This window comes from Rhinolophus sinicus, chromosome 9 (genome assembly GCF_057876585.1).
Source record: "Rhinolophus sinicus isolate RSI-liver-muscle chromosome 9, RSI-T2T, whole genome shotgun sequence".
Classification (NCBI taxonomy): domain Eukaryota; kingdom Metazoa; phylum Chordata; class Mammalia; order Chiroptera; family Rhinolophidae; genus Rhinolophus; species Rhinolophus sinicus.
In genome coordinates, this window is record NC_142509.1 from 17,732,660 (window position 1) to 17,750,495 (window position 17,836).

Genomic DNA, 17,836 nt, shown 5'->3' on the forward strand with positions numbered 1-17,836 from the left:
GGGATCGAACTGGCAACCTTGTTAAGAGCTCATGCTCTAACCAACTGAGTCATCCAGCTGCCCCCACAGCTAATATCTTAATAATTAAATACAAAAGGTGTTTCCCCTAAGATCAGGAGCAAGATAAGGGTGCTTGTTATCCTCACTTCTAATCAGCATTGTACGCGGGTGCCAGCAATAAGGCCAGCAGTAGAGAGATTGGAAAGGAAGACGAGAAACCGTCCTGCTTCACAGACAAAAGTATCTATAGAACCCTGCAGAATGTACAGAAACATGCAAAGAAATAAGGGAGTTCAGGGGCGGCCCGATGGTTGGTTAGAGTACGAGCTCTGAACCACAGAGTTGCCAGTTAGATTCCTGCATGGGATAGTGGGCTGCACCCCCCCACACCCCCTCCGCAACCAAAATTGAAAACAGCGACTGGGCTTGGAGCTGAGCTGCGCCCTCCACAACTAGATTGAAGGACAATGACTTGGAGCTGATGGGCCCTGTAGAAACACAGTTCCCCAATAAAAATAAAAATAAATGTTTAAAAAAATAAGAGAGTTCAATGATAGCACAGTATACAAGGTCAATATACAAAAGTCAGTCGTATTTCTATATGCTAGCAATGAACGGTTGGAAAATGAAATTTTAAAACTATACCATTTGTAATAGTATTAAAAAACGTCAAATACCTAGGAATAAATGTAAAAATGTGCAAGATCTCTACACCAAAATTTCAAAACATTGAAGGCAATAAAAAATGGAGAGCAACATCATATTGGAGGATTAGAAGACGTAATTCTCTGCAAATTGGTGTTTAAATTCAGTGTAATCGCAATAAAAATCCCAGACTATTATGGAAATTGGACAAGCTGAGTCTAATAAAATCCATATGGAAATGCAGAAGGTCCTCACATCATAAACCCTAGTGAGTCCCAAGTGGACTAGAGGTTGACATGTGAACGGAGAAACCATGCAAGTGTTGGAAGGAGGCATGCGTGAGTTTCCCTAATAATCCAGAAGTGGAGAAAATTAACTTCCCAAAATCCAGAATCAAGACAGGAAAGTAGTTGCCAAACAATGTATGGACAGCAAAAGAACACCATGAACAAAATGAAAAGACAAGTTGGGAAAATATTTACAACAGATCTCAAAATGCCTATAAGAGAGGTTTTAAAAAATTGAGAAAACCCTGTGAATCCTATATTTTTAAGATGAACAAATGATAACAGTTTACAGAAAAAGTTCAGTTGTTAGCAACGGCAACTGGACCTGGAGCTGAGCTGCGCCCTCCACAACTAAGCCTGAAAGGACAACAACTTGAAGCTGAACAGCACCCTCCACAACTAAGATTGAAAGGACAACAACTTGACTTAAAAAACTAAATAAATAATTTAAAAAAAACAAACATGCAACAGAATTGTACTGCAACTCAGGAAATCGGTCTTAGCAATAACATTTCTTTAAAAAAAAAAAAGTTCAGTTGGCTCTTAAATATAAAAGTATTTTCAACCTTGATCGTAAGAGAAATGCAAATTAAAACCACACTGAGTGTCATTTCCCATCAGACTGACAAATATCCCAGTGACAGTATGCACCAAGGCAAGCCTGCAGGGAAGGGGCCTGAGACCCAGTGATGGTGGGCTCTGGGCGGACTCTAGCAATCGCATGTATGTGGTAACCTTCTGGCCCCCAGTCTTACTTGCAGAAATCAATCTTCTCTGGCAAAGATACAAAAAGATGTTTGCACAAGGCTCTTCGTGGAGGTACTGTTTGTAACAGCAAAGCATGGGAATCCGCTCCCATCTGCTAAGGATGAGTGACACACCTATGCCACCACATTGCTCCATCCGAGTGAGACGCTGAAGGTTGGGCAGAGAGTCCATGTGGTACAAATGTGTTCATGTGAGAAAGGAGAGATGTGGCTGTATGTAGTTCACTTATTTAAGGGAAAAAAGGAGAGTCCATTTAAAAAATCAAATGTTTCTTCTAAGGGAGTGGGGCAACCGGTGGGGGGCACAGGGATATGAGCTAGACTTCCCTAAGGTGCTGTTTAGGAATTTGACTTTGTAATTATAAATTATAAAAATTAAATTGGAGAATGCAATGCCTAAAAATTGAAAGCAAAAAAATCACACCCGTTAGGATGGCTATTATCAAAACAACAGAAAACCAAGTGTTGGCAAGGATGTGGAGCAATCGGAATCCTTGTGGAAATGTAAAATTGTGCAGCTGCTGTGGAACATGGTACAGCAGTTCCTAAAACAACTGAACACAGAATTCCCAATGATCAAGTCCACTTCTGGGTATACACCCAAAAGTGTGTGGGGGGGGTAGGAAACTCAAACCGATGTCTGTACACCTATGTGCACAGACGCCAAAAGATCAAACAACCCATGTCCATCAGTGGCTGAGTCGATAAAATGTTTACCAACAAAATGTTATAATGAATGGATAAACAAAAATATTTACATCACTTAAAAGTATTTAGAGTATGAGAATATCTTTATGACTTCTAGGCAAGATTGGATATTTTTAGGACACATTGCACAATTCTTAAATTTGATAAAATGTGATACACAGGATTCCATAAACAAGTTTAACCCCCAAAAGACTAAAGAATACAAATCAATAAAACGATTGTTTAAAGGCTCATAGCAAAAACCCATGTAGTAGGTGTGCACAAGGTGATACAATGAACAATTTCACTACCAAATAAAAAAACGTAAATAATAAAATTACAGCAGTATTTGTATCAGACAAATACTAAGCAGAACACTTCACATAAAAAGATAACTGATTCCCTACGAAGACCGCAGTCGCGAGCACGGATCACAAGCCCCGCCAGAGAAGCGGACCACGGTGAGGACCGCCCGCGGTCCTGCCTCAGGGAGAGCCCCCCCCCCCCCCCCCCCCGGAGAGAACCAACGAAACGATGCTGCGATCTGAGCAAGCAGCCGGGCCAAAGGACACACACGTCCTCAGACCTGACCCGCCACCATCGCCGCAGGCTGACTAGCAGGAAAAAAAGGCAAGTTTGGTAATAAGAAACTGACCAACTTCTGAGTTGGCTCCCGTGAAGCAGCAGAGGCTATAGGAAAGGGGGCTCCCCGCAGGGCCACCGGGAGCCCCCTGGTGCGAGCGGCCCAGGCGGGGACGCCGGGCGAGGGCGCGCTCACCTCAAGCCCAAGGCCCTGGCCGGGGTCGCCCGCTCCGCTGCGGGGCTCCCGGGACAGTCTCTCCAGATGAAAGATCCGCCTGGAAGGCCCGGTGCCCGCTAAGACCGCGTTGCCAGGCGGATCGCTGAGCCCCGAGGGACACACAACCCATCCCTCGGGCGTCCCCCCCCTTTGGGCTCCCCCAGGCGACCAAAAACCACACGGGAGACAGAGGTGCAGGCGGCCGCGGCCGACGTGATGAGTCCTAGGCTGGCAGTAGCCCGCGCGCGCGCAGCTCGAGCAGCGGGGACAGCGTGTAGCGCAGGCGGCGGAAGGCGGCGTCCGTGCTGAGGCGCGGGAGCCCGCGGCGGAAGGCGTCGGGATTGACCAGCACCAGGTAGAGCAGCGGCAGCGCCAGGAGGCCGAGTGGGAGCAGCAGCAGCGTCTGCAGCGCACTCAACGCCCAAAGCCTGCGGAGCGATGGAGGCACAGACAGAAGAAAGAGCCGTGGTCCGCAGGGCACGTGCAGGGGAGCAGACCCGGGCCCCGGCGCCCGCCCCTGGCTCACCTGAGGCCCGCCGCGCCCGGGCCCCTGAACAGCCTCTTCTCCTGCAGGAGAGGAGCGGGATGCGGTCTCTCAAGGAGGGGCGGGAGTCTCAGGGACCAGTCCCCGGGGAGTTGGGGTCCCCGTGGGGAGCAGGTCCTCGTGGGAAGGCGGGACCCCGTGGGCGTGTGGTATCCCCGTGGGGACGTATCCCGACTCCAATGCAGCCCATCCCCCCGGCGTGCGCTCACACTATCGGCCTTGGCCACCTCCTCCATGAGGGAGCCCGCGCAGTCCTGCACCCGGCGACGCTGAGAGTTGCAGCTGCGGAGACAAGCGTCGAGATGGGCGATCTGCCCCCAGCCACAGTCGCCCGCCATACCCAACAGTTAAATCCTTTACAGTTCTGGGCCGCCCCGCGAAGCGTCCAGCGCAGCCGCCGCCTCCATCACCTTCCCCTGCAGCTCCTGGAAGGGGTGGGAGTGAGGTCTCAAGCCTGGGGTAGGCCTGGGGGCTGTCGCTTCTCTGGGGGAGGAGGGGTGGAAGCCGCAGCGGAGTCCGAGGTGAGCGGCTCTCAGGGCGACGGGTTGCGGCACCTGCAAAACTCCGCTCTGCTCCTGGAAGCTGGCCCAGGCTTCCTCCGTCCGCTGTGCGCCCTGGGGTGTGGGGAGCCTCGATTAAACTCAGGGAGACACACCCCTCTCCACCCTCCACCACCTGCCGAGCCTCCCACTCAGACCCCCGCCTCGCACGCACCTGCCGCAGGCCCTCTGCCTGCATGGCGTGCTTGGCCTCCAGCAACTCCAGTTGTTTCTTCCAGAGGACCCAAAGAAGGTCAGAAGTCCGGCAAGCCCTAGGTCCTGCCGCGCCTCAGCGGGCCCTCAGGACCCCACCCCACCGCTCCCAGGGTGCAATAACCCCGCCTACGCCCGGCTCTCCCCGCCTTGCCGAGGTCGCCACGGCCCCTGCCCGTAAGAGCCCGCCGGGGGCCCGCAGGGAACCTTCCTGCCCTCGGGTCGTCATGGCCCCGCCCAAGCACCTGCAACGCCACCAGTTGGGTCCCGAGTTGCTGCTCCGCCCGCTGCTGACTCAGTTGTTCCCCTCCGTAGTAGAAGAGCTGGGGGTGGAACTTTGTGACGGAGGGGTTCGCGGGGCTTCTAGGGGCGGGGGATATCTTGGGTGAAAGGGAGGGGCGGAACCGGGGGCGGGGACGAGAGCGGGACTCTTAGGGGAAGCAAGAAACAGGGCATCTGATGGGTGTACCTGACTTGACAGCTCTTCCCACTGCTCCTGCAGCTGTCGGTTTTGTCGCTCCTGCCAACAGGATCCAGGAGATGGTCTGGGCCTCACAGAGGTACTGTCCTCGCCCCCGCCCCGCCCCCGCATGCCCCGCCCCGCCCCCGCATGCCCCGCCCCGTCAAAGGCACTGCACCCCGCCCAGACAACGCCCCTTTCAGGGCCCCGCCCGCGCAGGCACCGCCCCAATAAGGCCCCGCGCTCTGCACAGGCAGTGACCCATTCAGGGCCCCGCCCCGTAGGAACCGTCCCTTTTAGGGCCGTGCTCTCTCAAAAAGCACCATCCCATCCAGGGCACCGCCCCTGCAGTCACCGCCCCCCAGGGTAGCGCCTTCACCAAGTCCTGCTTGCGCTGCTCCGCCAGCTCCAGCAGTCCGCGCGCCCGCTCTGCGCGCTCCCGCGTCGCCTCGCGCGCCTCCCCTCGCGGGATCCGCGCCGCCTGGCTTAGCCTCCGCTGCAGGCTGCAGAGGGGAAACGGAGGCGGTGCCACGACGGGAGGCGGCGGACGCTCAGGCTCCTTCGGCCCGGGGGAAAAACCAGCCGTGGGTGGGGCAGAGGAAGCCCACGTCGGGTCGCCGCGCGCCAGTCGCCAGCCTCCCGTTCGTAGGCCACCTGAGTCGATCGCCCCGGTCCCGATGGCTTAGAGCAGAGGTTCGGACCCGGGAGGGGAAAAGTAACCGACGGGTCGGCCCGACGCACTACGAAGCCCGGGGCGCGGCCACCCTCAGTACCGACCGTCGGACGCCCGCCCCGCGGGCTGGAGACTCGGTCCCCGCGCACCTGCGTTCGCGCTCGCGCAGTTCCTGCAGGCGCCCAGTGAAACTCTCGCTCTCGGCCTCGAGCCCGCGCACCAGCTCCTCCAGCTCCTGCTTCCGAAGGCGCCCGTCGCGGTTGTCCTTCTGCAGCTGCAGTAGCAGCTCCTGCGTCTCTGCCATGGCTCCCCGGGCTCTGCCCAGCCGCGGCTGCCTGCCTGGGTGACTAGCCGCCCGCGGCCCTCGTCACAATGGGCTGCAGTGGGCGCCCGGGCGCAGGCCTCCAGCCGGACCAATCGGACTTAGGCGGGATCACACCTTTATTGTCATTAGCTCATTCATTCATTAATTTAAATAGTATTTATTGCCCATCATTTTAAAAAGTTATGAAAGAGCTCCAGTCGGATCTATAAAATACTAATACTTATATGCAGAAAAATTGAGGCAAGATTGGTTGCCCCACGTTAGATGGCACTGGCAAACTGATAATCTCTCTTGTGGAAAAGACTTGGAAATGGATATACCAGGATCCATAAATATGTTCATAACTTTTTGCCTAGTTATCCCACTCCTGGAAATTTATACCGGGATGAAAAAATTTTTTAAAACTACTATGCATTAAATGATTCATGGAAGTGCTTACAGTAATCACAAAAAGGGAACAAGTGTAATTTAAATGATTTATTTGAATATTATGTGTCATACATAAAGATATGATGATGTCAGTGAAAAAAGTAGAATAGGATTTAGCATTTACGCTAAAATAACAGATTATAAGGTACATGGGCAAGATCTTTAAGTGAAAGGAGCAAGACAAGGTATTTCATTGTTTGATGATACTGTGGGTAAAGCTTGTCCTTTTAAAATCCGCATTTAGCCAATTTCAATTATGAGCTTGGATGCAAAAATCCTAAATAAGTTATTAGCTAACCAAATCCAAAGGGGTGCATAAAAAATGTCCATGGAAACCAAGTAGAATTTATTCCAGGGATTGGTCAAGATCAGACAATCCATGTCATTCACCACATGGACAGAGGAGGAAAAACACCATCGTTTCAGCAGTCCCTTTCAATAGATGCAGAAAACAGGGCTTTCCAAAGAGGGATAAAAAGAGACTCTTTAACCTGATGAAGACTACTTAGTAAAAATGTGGGAGTAAACACTATCGTAAGGAGGAAGTGTTAGCTGCATTCCCTTATAAGATTTTGTGCTGGAGGGCCTGCAACCAAGCAAGAAAAAGAAATAGGAAAGTTTGAAGAGTATACAGATACCATAGCCCTTTAGTTTACTCCTTTCCTAGGGTCTTGTTCTTCTGGGCTAGCCCCAGGAATAAAGCAGGATTGGTCTAAACCAATAAGGATTCTGCCTGTGAAACTCAAGGGAAAGACAAATGAGAATTTCTGGGAGTTTTGCCTCACTATAAAAAGAGACACAGGGAGGGATATTCTCTTTGTTGCCTACTGATGTTGTCTGCATCTGATGCCTGGAACTGCTGCAGCCACCTTGTAACCATGAGGGACCTAAAAAAGCAAGTCAATCTGCTCTATCTTGTGTGTCTCTTTTGGGGAGAAAACTTCCCGTAGATTTTTCCCTCATCTCTCATGGGCCAACTTGTTCCTGAAGCAGCCACCAGCAAATGGGAATGGAACCAAGATGAAGGTATGGGGCAAAGTGGATGTTGGAGAGGCATCACCACTGACAAGTGGTGCTGGGAAAACTAGCTCATGATAAAAAGAGAAATAAAAGTAGATCTCTACTTCCCATTCCGTGTAAAAAGTAACCCTGGAAGGATCAGAGACTTAAATGGAGAAGGAATTGGATTTGAGATTTTGGTTTGGACAAAGATTTCTTAAGCAAGACTCAGCAAGCACAATCTGTGAAGAGAAAGTTGGTGGATTTTGATTATATCAAATTTAGGGATTTCTGCTTATCAAAGACACGTTGGGGCGGCCGGATGGCTCAGTTGGTTAGAATGCGAGCTCTGAACCATAGCGTTGCTGGTTCTATTCCCACATGGGCCAGTGAACTGCGCCCTCCATAACTAGATTGAAGGCAGTGAGCTGCCGCTGAGCTTCTGGAGGGGCGGCCAGATGGCTCAGTTGGTTAGAGCGCAAGCTCTCAACAAGAAGGTTTGCCGGTTCGATTTCCACATGGGATGGTGGGCTGCGCCCCCTGCAGCTAAAGGTTGAAAACGGCGACTGGACTTGGAGCTGAGCTGCGCCCTCCACAACTAATTGAAGGACGACTTGGAGCTGATGGGCCCTGGAAAAACACACTGTTCCCCAATGTTCTCAAATGGATGAATGAATGAATGAATGAATGATACCTGTTGATGGCAATGCTCTCTATCCTGATTGGAGGTTGAGTACCTGAGTGTAGACATTGGTCAAAACTCATCAGACAAGACACTTAAGATTTGTGCATTTTACCAGAGTAATTACGTAATTATGTCTCACTTAAAAACAATCTACTTAGAACAAAAAGGTATCATTGGCAAAAGTTACCAATGGGTGACAGAATGGGAAAAGATCTTTGCAATCTTTGTGATCTAATGATCAGTAACTAGAATATATGGGAAATTCTGCGGCCACCACAAGAAAGACTAAACATTAAAGAGCAAAGGGTCTGATGGGGCAATGCCCAAAGGGAGACCTTTAACGCCCAACAAGAGCAGGCAGAGACACTGCACTCCCCCCCACCAGAGCAGCTAACATTAGATGTTGGTGAACATCAAACATTAGCAATGATGTGAGAGAACAGCACCATCTGTGGGACATTTAGGGGAATGATTGAGTACGAAGAGTCACATTGTATGGTGGACCCCCATGACCCATAATTCTACTGTGTGTATCCACCCAGAAGAAGTTTCTTCCATGTTTGCAAAGCACTGGGGACAGCCTGAGTGCTCCACCAATGTCAGAGAGTGAAATGTGATATGTGAAAACACTTTCTAAAGGAATCTGGTAAAGCACTTAAAATGAGCTAAGACCAACTAAATCAACATGAAGAGACCTGAAAATAATGTTGACAGTGAAAAATAGGAAGTAGAATGAGATGTAGCCATGATAATATTTACATAAACTAAATACACAAGGGTGAGTCCGGGAGGTGAGGATGAGGAAAACAGGATTGGAGGGGGGTAGAGGGGGCTGTGCATGGACCTTGGATGAAGAGGAGGAGGTCATGCATACTGTACGTGGGGGCCAGTAGAGGGTCACTGGGAGGATGGGCTCTGACAGTGACAAATCTACAGAAGCCAAGTGGGGCTTAGGAAACCTACTAGATCCAAGAGCTGGGTCTCCTCTTACTAATGTTGAGAAATATAAGCAAGACTGAAGTCCCTTTGGCTTACTTACAGTAGAGCAAAAACGACCACAAATTTTCTGCAGTCGTTCCACCAGGAGGTGGAGCCTGTTTCCCCAGCCCATGAATATGGTCTCATCCTCATGCCTGTCTCTGAAGCAGAAATGACTTGTGAGCCTGGGCCTCAGAGCCCTTGCAGCCTCTCTTGCCCTCTTAGAACCATGGGAAGAAGCTTGGTGGGCTGGCAGCCACCTTAGACCGCGCAGCCCCAGCTGGCCCTGAGGTGCCTGCGGACCCCAGGCAAGATTGCAGAACCACCCAGCTGAGCCCAGCCCACGTTGCAGACCCAAGTGAATTAAGAGCAAATAAAATGGCTCTTGTTTTAAGCCATTGAGTTTGGGGGAGGAGGGGGTTGTTTTGTTTGCAATATGAGGTCTGTTATGTAGCAAAGGATAACTAGTTACTAGACGGTACTTATATGAATATGACACCATGCAATGACCAAGCCACTGGGGGGGGGGGGGGGCAACTTTATATGTGGCATCTCTTGTGTTGGAATCTGTCCCCTAGAGGTCAAAGGTGAACCCCAGGTGGGATGGAGGTGGGGGCAGGGACAGAAGGGGGGTAAGGATAGGATTTGTGTTTTCTCAGTGTCTACCTCCCCAGACACGATTCTGTGAACTCCTTCAATCTTTCCATCCCCAAGGAGGTCTTACTAGGTCATCAGTTTACAGAGAGACGTGAAGGTGCATGAGTCCCCCAAGGGCCTCCCCCCACCTCTGGATTCAAACCCAGGTCAATCTGAATCCAGAGAACAGGCATCTGATACTCACTTTTTCCACCTGTTGAATGTCCGTACATGAGCCCTGGCATCTGCTCTGGTTCAATGTCCCCACGGATTTAATTCCCACAGACTCAGGTTATAATACAGGCCACTCTCAGCAGGACAGGTTTGGCGGGGGTGGGGCGGGGGTTGTTTTCGGTTTTTGCTGTTGTTCCCTCCCAGAGGGCAGGGAGCAGATCCTGTTCTTCATCAGCACAGGGCCTGGGGGGTAAACAACCACTTAGGATCAGTCATTTTCCAGATAAACTGTAGAGCTGTCTTGTCAAATTCTCAAGTGCGTTGTTGAGATCTGTATTGTGGTTGCAAAATATCCCCCACATGAAATCAGTCTATTAAAAGGGAACCCTGAATAATCACCTTCCACTCCGCAGTGATCTGCCCCAGGAACAGAGCATTTCTGTCCAATCCTGCAAGTCTTGTTTCAGCTTTTGTCGTTTTCAAACAAGGTTAACACACTTATCAAGGTTATGCTGGTGTAGTCTGCGTTTTCTGTTACTATTATGAAAAGGCTTTTAAAAAGTTATATTTTCTAAATAACAATCGTATACATGTGTTATGGGTTGAAATGTGTCCCTGCCCCCCCCAAATTCGTTTGTTGAAGCCCTAACCCCCATTCCCTCAAAATGTGATTGTATTTGGAAATAGTGCTATTGCAAGCATAATTGGTTAAGAGGAAATCTTACTGCGGTGGGCAGCCCTGAATCCAGTGTGTCTGGTGTCCTTTATAAAAAGAGGAGAGCGGACACACAGGTGCACACAGGGAGAATAACCGATAAAGTCTGGAGCTATGCTGCCTCCCACCAAGGAACCACCAGGGTGGAGACAGACCGGAGCCTTCAGAGGGAGCAAGGCCCTGCTGACACCTTGATCTTGGACTTCCGAACTCGAGAACCATGAGAAGTATATTTTTGCTGTTTAAGCCACTGTCTGTGGCCGTTTGTTACTGCCGCCTGACACACTAACATGTCATGCCACTGTCATAGTTCTCCAGGTGGCTCCCTCCCCAGATGCAGTGGAGCAGGGGGTGCGGAGGGAAGAGAGGGTGTGCTCAGCATGCGCGGTGTCCTGCAATGGAAGGGCCCCACCACCCCAGGACTCACTGGTGACAGAGGCCAAAGCATCTGGGGAGGGGTTGGGGCAGATTAGCACAGGCCACTAACAGCAGTGGGGATCAGGTCTGAGCTTTACACAGCGGGGTCACAGAAAGACCCCATTTTATGGAATGGCCATGTGTGCTGGGATCTCGGTGGGAACTGAGATGGGAAAACTTGGGGTACTGGAAAGAGCCTGGGGCAGATCCGACAGGACCATGGGACGCACTGATTAGGTGTGGGCACCTCTCGTTGGCTGTCTGGGAGTGAAGTCCTTTCCACCTGGGGACTTTCTCAAACTGTGGGGGTGGGGGGCAGTGGCAGTGGTTTGGCCTCAGACCCTGTACTTCAGTTTGTCCACCTGGAAAATGGGGCTATTACTAAACTCTCCCTCATGAGGTTGAGGAAGCCAGTGAAGTCACCCAGTTAAAGCTCTGAGCACTGAGCTCAGCACCATGTAGGCTGTGGCTTGTCAGCCAGCTCCAGCACTAGCACTCACCGCCTCACTTCGAGATGTGTGATGGCCACTGAGCACCAGAAAGTAGCTAGTCCAAACTGAGATGTGGTGCACTGTAAAACACTCATCTCAGTAATGTTTATATTCCCACCTTGCCTGCGCCTGCCTGGAGCCAGCGGTTCTCCACACACCAGGCATCCAGGGAGACGCGCTGTGCATCGCTGGAGCGGACACGGGCAGAGCGATGGTGGCCAGGCTCGGACTGGGGCTGATTATTCAAATCAAACAACTGCTGTAACACCTTCAAGTAACCCCTCCCACAATACCTCCACTAGCCCAAGTCCAGCGAATGCCACCACCAAGGCAAGTGGCGTTGATCTGCAGTCAACAGCCAGTCTCTTCATGGTCTCGTTCTCCCTCCTGCATCTCTACTGCTGAGACTCAGAGCAAGAAACGTCTGTACTTCTGTATCTTCTAAACCCAATCCAAATGGCGTCTAGACATCCAATGTGATAAGGGAAAAAACAGGTCTTCACTGAATTTGCTAATCCCACACCTTGTTTTATTGACACAGAAAATGCTGGGGATCTCAGCTTTGATGGGTTTGAAGAGCATGGGCCGGGCTTCACTAAATGCCAATATTAAATCTGCTGGAGTTTCATGTACAAGATGGAGACACATCCCAAATTAGCTGAGAGATAATTTCCTTAAATGTGGCTTAAGTATGGACACATAAAACTACCTGGAAAATGAATAGATTTTATCTTATCTCGAGAGAAAGGATATATATATATTTACGTATGTTTTTAGAACTATGAATCAGAATAGCCACATTTGGAGCACTTTCTGTTATTGTTCAATATTCTTAGAACTTGATCCTTAGCCTGATGTGGACTTGATTCTGGAAAGGAAATCTTTCCACAACTGCCTCAATGCACAGAAACCTTTTTAAACATAGACACTTCCTGAAAGTCTTTTGTTCGCATGGTCACACACTAATGCTTAGATGTTCCAGTATCTAATACGGCCACAGTCTTGATAACCAGTCATTTTCTTCCCATCTTTAGAAACCTACACAGGAACCCATGTACCTAATAGATCTCAAGCCACTGGGTGTGTGAATGAACATTCCCTTTTGTTTCATACCTGAATGTTGTACATCTATTTTGGATTGTATATTGTGTTTGTGTATTTACACTTTGATTCATAGTAACTTCTCACGTTCGCATTGAACACAAACCGTAAATAAAATGACTGAAAGCAAAAAACAAAATGATGTTTATATCGACTACATATTGAAATATTTTCAGTAGATTGGGTCCAAAAAAACCTATTAAAATTTGTTTCACGCGTTTCTTTTTACATTTTCCTGTGGCTCCTCGAGAATATGCTGACAGTGTTGGAGGGCACCTCTAAGGTCAGTCCCGTTAGACAGTGCCATGTCTCCAACGCCATGTGGTCACTTCTACCTCCAGGCCCAGCCTGCAGGCTCTCCCACCCTTGCCTGTCGCATTCCCAAGACCCCCACCACCCCCACTGGGCAGGCATCATGATCCCGTTTTACAGATGGGGAAACTGAGGCTCAGCGATGACAGGTTACTAGGCAGTGGCAGCGCAGGTGACCATGCATGCCTTTGCCCGAGTTTAGGAGAGAAGCTGGAAGCAGTGTCTAGTCATGATGGGCAGTGACACTGACCCACCCCTCAGTGACTGTTCTGCAGCCAGAAAAACTGTTCTGCAGCCAGAAAAACTGACGGGCATTTCTGGGGATGCACGTGGCGGGGGGCGGGGGGATGGGTCTCTCTGGGCTGCTGACCCTTCCTCACCTGCCCCTACCCCCATCCCTTCACTGGCCCAGGAAAGTCTGTGTGTATGGGGATGTGGGGGCAGGGGAGGATGCCACTCAGTGGCCTGGAGGTCAGGACTGGGGGTGAGCACCAGTAGCCATGGAAACAGAAACCCTCCTGGCCTTGGTGCCTCCAAGCCCCAGCCACCCAGGACACCGCCCACTGGGGAACGATTCCTAAGCCACTGCGCCTTTGCTCCCCTGACCCCACCAGAAGCACCAGCCTGCTTCCCAGTCAGCTTGGGGGGCCCATTTCTGCCCTTTCTTCAAGCCTCAGGTTCAATCTCCTCCTCAGGGAGCCACCCTCCTCCACCAGGCTGGGTTAGGTCGTCTCCTCCCTGCTCGGCCATGTGCTCTTCCCAGGTGTACATCAGGGCGACACTGGCCTGACAGGCCACCCCACCGAGGGAGGGCTGCTCAGAACAGGAAGGAGGCACCGCTCATGAGATTTCTTAACGTTTTGGTACTTCTGATGTTATAGGTGGTTTTAAATAAATAGTGTGTGTAGGTGGCATTTTCCTCAATAGTTATGAACACTAAGAATTTAAGTCATTTATGAACTTATGAAAAATTTCAAACATATAGAAAAGCTGAGAGATTTTTAAAGTGAACTTCCATTGAGCCAGCACCCAGATCTCATAGTTGCGGGTCTGCCTGCGTCCTCGCACATCCAGCCGGCTCTCCCCTACACAGGCAGCTGCGCTGTCAGTCCCGGCACAGGGTCCACTCCACCCTTTATGGCTGAATATAGTAATTTCATGTTTATTGCACAGTCTTGTGAGAACATCTATATGACGCTAGGAGATCCATAAATGTCTGTTGAATAAAGAAAGAACAATTATAAAATCTGTGCCTGTTGTGTAGTCCCCCTTTTTTTGGATCTGAAACTTACTTTTTTTGCCCAACAGAAAAAGATTTAAGTAAACTATGACAAATCAAAAAATGGAGGTGTTTCCACATAAGCAAATATTTAATAAAAAGAGTTACGTGGCTTTAAGCAACAACAACAAAAGACCCCATTAACTTAAAGAATGAAATCCAAAATCCCAACTTCTTTTGCCTGGCATACAACGTCCCCGTTTTTGGGCCCTGCCCACCTTACCCTCTTGCCATCTTGTTTACAGCAAAAGTGAACTCCATTTCAGTCCTTTAAACAAACGACATAGTTTTATGCCTCAGTACTTTTCCTGTGCTGGTCCCTATACATGGAACAGCCTTCCCTTGAATCACTGCTTGGTAATCACCTTTCCTGACCTTGGCCTTTGTGATCCTAGGAATATGTAATCCCTATCATAGCTCTTCTTCATATACAGCCCCTGTTAAAGGTTAAGTTACCTGTAACAGAGCAGTCACCTCTGAAGGTCAGATGATGAACTTTCTGACTTGCTCCTTTTTGTGTATCTGGGGTTAAATTTTTTTAGTCAACATTTGTTGCTTTCATAGTAGGAAAAATAAATGTTTGTAATTTAAAGAAGAAAAGCACTGTAATAGAGAAAAAAGGTGAAAGCTACCCAAAACTACAGCCTCCCGATATAGCCCCACGCAGCCCGCAGTTTCCTAGCAGACAGGGCTCCAGTTGTGATGGATCCAACCTGCTCTTCAGCCTACCTTACTGGGGGGGGGGGGGGGGGGCCTCCAGGTCTCTCCTGAAGCCAGGCTCACTCTGGGGACAGGTGGAGGTGTTCCCTGATACCAAGGACTCCCCCAAGGGACGCAGGAGGTCTCCACCTCCCTGTTACAGCCCCTCACCGGTACTGGAGTCTCCCCTCTACTCACTGGGGGAGAAGGCGGCATTGCTTCCTTTAGTTTCAGCCCCGCAGGCAACAGTCAATTCTTGGTTCTCCCTGCCCTGCCCACTGGCCACACTCAGCCAGGTGACTCCTTGCTCTCCTTCATACTAGTCTAGGGCACTTGGCCACCTGTTGCCCAGGGAGGCTGTGCATGCTGTCTCAGCCTGAGCAACCATCCTCTACCAGCCAGCCATTCGGTGACCTCCCCTTCCAATGACCTCCCCCTTCAGTGCAGTTCATGCAGGTTCCTGGTCTGGCGGCCTGTGCTACTTAGGTGGACGGCATGGATCGGTACTCAGGCCACTCAGGCCTGGATCTCACATGTCTACACGTTCTCATTCAGATTCTGGAAAGTTATGTGGGTGTAGATGTTACCTAACAGGCCCACAGAGGCAGAGGTGGCCTTTCAGAATCACCAACAGTAACATTTTGCAGCACCTGAGACCTTTCAATGATGCGCCCTGGCTTTTACCCGGTTGGGGAAAGAGCCGCTTCATTCAAAAGCTTCTACTTTTGCTGTACAAATGTCCTTGTAGAAGGGCCTGCGGGAAGCACTTCTTGAAATATTTAGCATCGGGGCTACTTGCTCATGCATGAAGATAAAACAGCTTCTTCTCCTTTTTTTTTTCTTTTTTTCGACACCAGGGCAATCAGAGCAACTGTGACACTCAATCACGATTTTCGGCCACATGGCAACAGAGTAGCTTTTTTCCTATGGCTCAAACAGTCTCCACTGCATAGAATTCCTAGGTAGAAGACAATCTTCCTCAAATGACTCTTGGAAAGAGGCATGTTTCAAACAAAACACTTTATGAAAGGAAATAGTAGCACCTACAACTCTAACCTCAGAACTATTCCCGACCCTCACCCTGGCTTGAGCTCAGGCTGCAATAGAATATTTCGTTTCACCTTTCACCCTTCTCTAGAGTGTTCTTCAAGGCTCTGGTGCTAAGAAGCTCCAGGCCAGTTTGGCATAAGGCCCTAGCCTTGGTCCTCTGTCAGAAGCACCACAGCTGGATCAGTACACACACAAGCGGCGTCTCACCCCCTCCATTCCACCATGAAAGGGTAAGTGTGATCTTAGGTGACCACTGGATTGCATCCAAGCAGCCTACTAGGGACTCGTTCTTAAATATGAGACCCTGCCAAGGTCACCCAACACTTGAGGAAAGCCTTTAACATTATAACAAACCAAAAGTGGGAATCTAAAAGAGAACTAGATACAATGCAAGGAACAGAAGAAAATATAAAAAATTAAAATTTCCTTAGAGAGAAGGTTACATCCAGGAAAAGAGAACAAAATCCAATAATCAATGAACAAACATAAGAGGAAATTAATAAGAATTGCTGACATATATATATATATATATATATATATATATATATATATATATATATAAAATCACTTGAGTTTACTGAAGGGAGTATTTCCAGAATGAAACCAACCCATCAAGTGTGCAGCCCAAATGAATGGACAAACTGTTTAAGACACAAGACACTAAAAGCTTCCAGAGAGGAAGCAAGGTCACATATAAAGGGAACAGGATTTTTCATCACATTGGAAGGTAGAGTTACACCAATAGAGTAACACCTTTAAATTTCCGCAGGAAAATGATACCCAACCTTCAATTCTATAACCAGCCAAACTACCAATTCTGTGAGGTTTAAAAGCGTTTTCAACATTCAAAGTCTCAAAAAATCTACTTCCTATGTGTTCTTTCTCAGGATGGTACTGGAGTTACATGCTACCAAAACAAGCATGTACCTAGAGAATGCATGGGGTCCAGAAAGCAGGGCTTCCAACGCAGGACAAAATGGCAGGAGAACCTCAGCCCAATCTGTACCAGACAAAAGCAGGCTCCAGAAGGATGTCCCCTGGGGGGGAGAAAAAAACCTGCAGAACAGATAATATCCGATTCTGTGGAAAACTGTACTGGGAGGCATTTGAGTTAAAGGGTGAAGGAAGATGCAAACTCAAGTCAAACTGAGCTATTGAAAAAAAATTAACCTCAAGAAAAATAATTGTACAGAAATAACCCAGTACACCACTTGGCTCAGAAGTAAACAGTTAGAGTGATAATGAGTATGGATTGGCAAACTGCACGCTGCACCAGCTTTTATATGAAGTTAAATGGAACACAGCTGTGCCCGTCTGCTTAGACTGGTGATGGCTGCTTTTGCAGTGTGACAGCAGAGCTGAGTAGTCACCAGAGACTGCATGCCCACAAAATCTAAAATATTTACTATTGGCTCCTTTATAGAAAGTTTCCCAACCTCTAGATTAAACTAAACTATCTAAGGAACATAAGGGGAAGCGGGTATAAATGAACTAAAACTAAAATCCTCATCTATAAGTCCACACTCTAAAAAGAATGAATTAAGACCGGAGTGTTAAGGCTAGTGTTTAGAAATGTGGAGATACATGCAGAAGAAAATGCTACAAGGATTCAAAGTGGTTGCATGTATAATGTATGATTGGGTTGGGGGGACAAAGACTATTTGTTGTCTTAAGCCTTTTTATGAACCATTTGATTATTTAAGCTATGTGTAGGTATTGCTTTGGCAAAGCAAAAATCATTTTAAAACAACTGAATGGCACTTACCACTACGTAGAGCATGAACACCCATGTTCTAGGAGGTCTGGGGTGCCAGCCTCCTCCACTGCTGTCCTGGAGCCACTTGGAAGCCTGAAGTCTCGTGTCAGGGCCTAAGCTAGTTAACGGCCCTCCTGGCCCCATCTCTGATCCTCCTCCAGCATTTTCACTCATCC

The 17,836-nt window shown here is 49.0% G+C and overlaps 1 protein-coding gene across 4 annotated transcripts; it reads right to left on the reverse strand.

Moving 5' to 3' along the window:
- Positions 1–3,125: 3,125 nt before the first annotated feature.
- TMEM191C (transmembrane protein 191C) lies at positions 3,126–6,051 on the reverse strand. 4 transcript variants are annotated; one of them, XM_019757693.3, is made up of 10 exons: positions 5,764–6,051; positions 5,321–5,444; positions 4,951–5,001; positions 4,727–4,804; positions 4,444–4,500; positions 4,284–4,343; positions 4,090–4,154; positions 3,939–4,011; positions 3,712–3,752; positions 3,273–3,613 (listed from the first exon to the last, which is right to left on the reverse strand). In XM_019757693.3, the coding sequence occupies exons 1-10, from the start codon at positions 5,916–5,918 to the stop codon at positions 3,409–3,411; spliced, it is 909 nt and encodes a 302-aa protein (XP_019613252.2). In that variant the 5' UTR covers positions 5,919–6,051; the 3' UTR covers positions 3,273–3,408. The 4 variants fall into 4 exon arrangements, with proteins under 4 accessions (XP_088657018.1, XP_019613252.2, XP_088657017.1 ...); XM_088800892.1 differs by lacking the exons at positions 3,712–3,752; positions 5,321–5,444; positions 5,764–6,051 and having other exon boundaries at positions 3,126–3,613; positions 4,090–4,343; positions 4,951–5,109; XM_088800891.1 differs by lacking the exons at positions 5,321–5,444; positions 5,764–6,051 and having other exon boundaries at positions 3,712–4,011; positions 4,090–4,343; positions 4,951–5,109.
- Positions 6,052–17,836: the final 11,785 nt, after the last annotated feature.

Excerpts from the sequence above, each read along its gene's own strand:
- TMEM191C (XM_088800891.1), bottom strand. The coding sequence starts at position 5,073 with ATGCGGGGGCGGGGCGGGGGCGAGGACAGTACCTCTGTGAGGCCCAGA. Across the intron at positions 4,805-4,950 it reads GGGAAGAGCTGTCAAGTCAG|CTCTTCTACTACGGAGGGGA; the intron begins GTACACCCATCA and ends TTCCACCCCCAG. Across the intron at positions 4,344-4,443 it reads AGGCAGAGGGCCTGCGGCAG|GGCGCACAGCGGACGGAGGA; the intron begins GTGCGTGCGAGG and ends CCCACACCCCAG.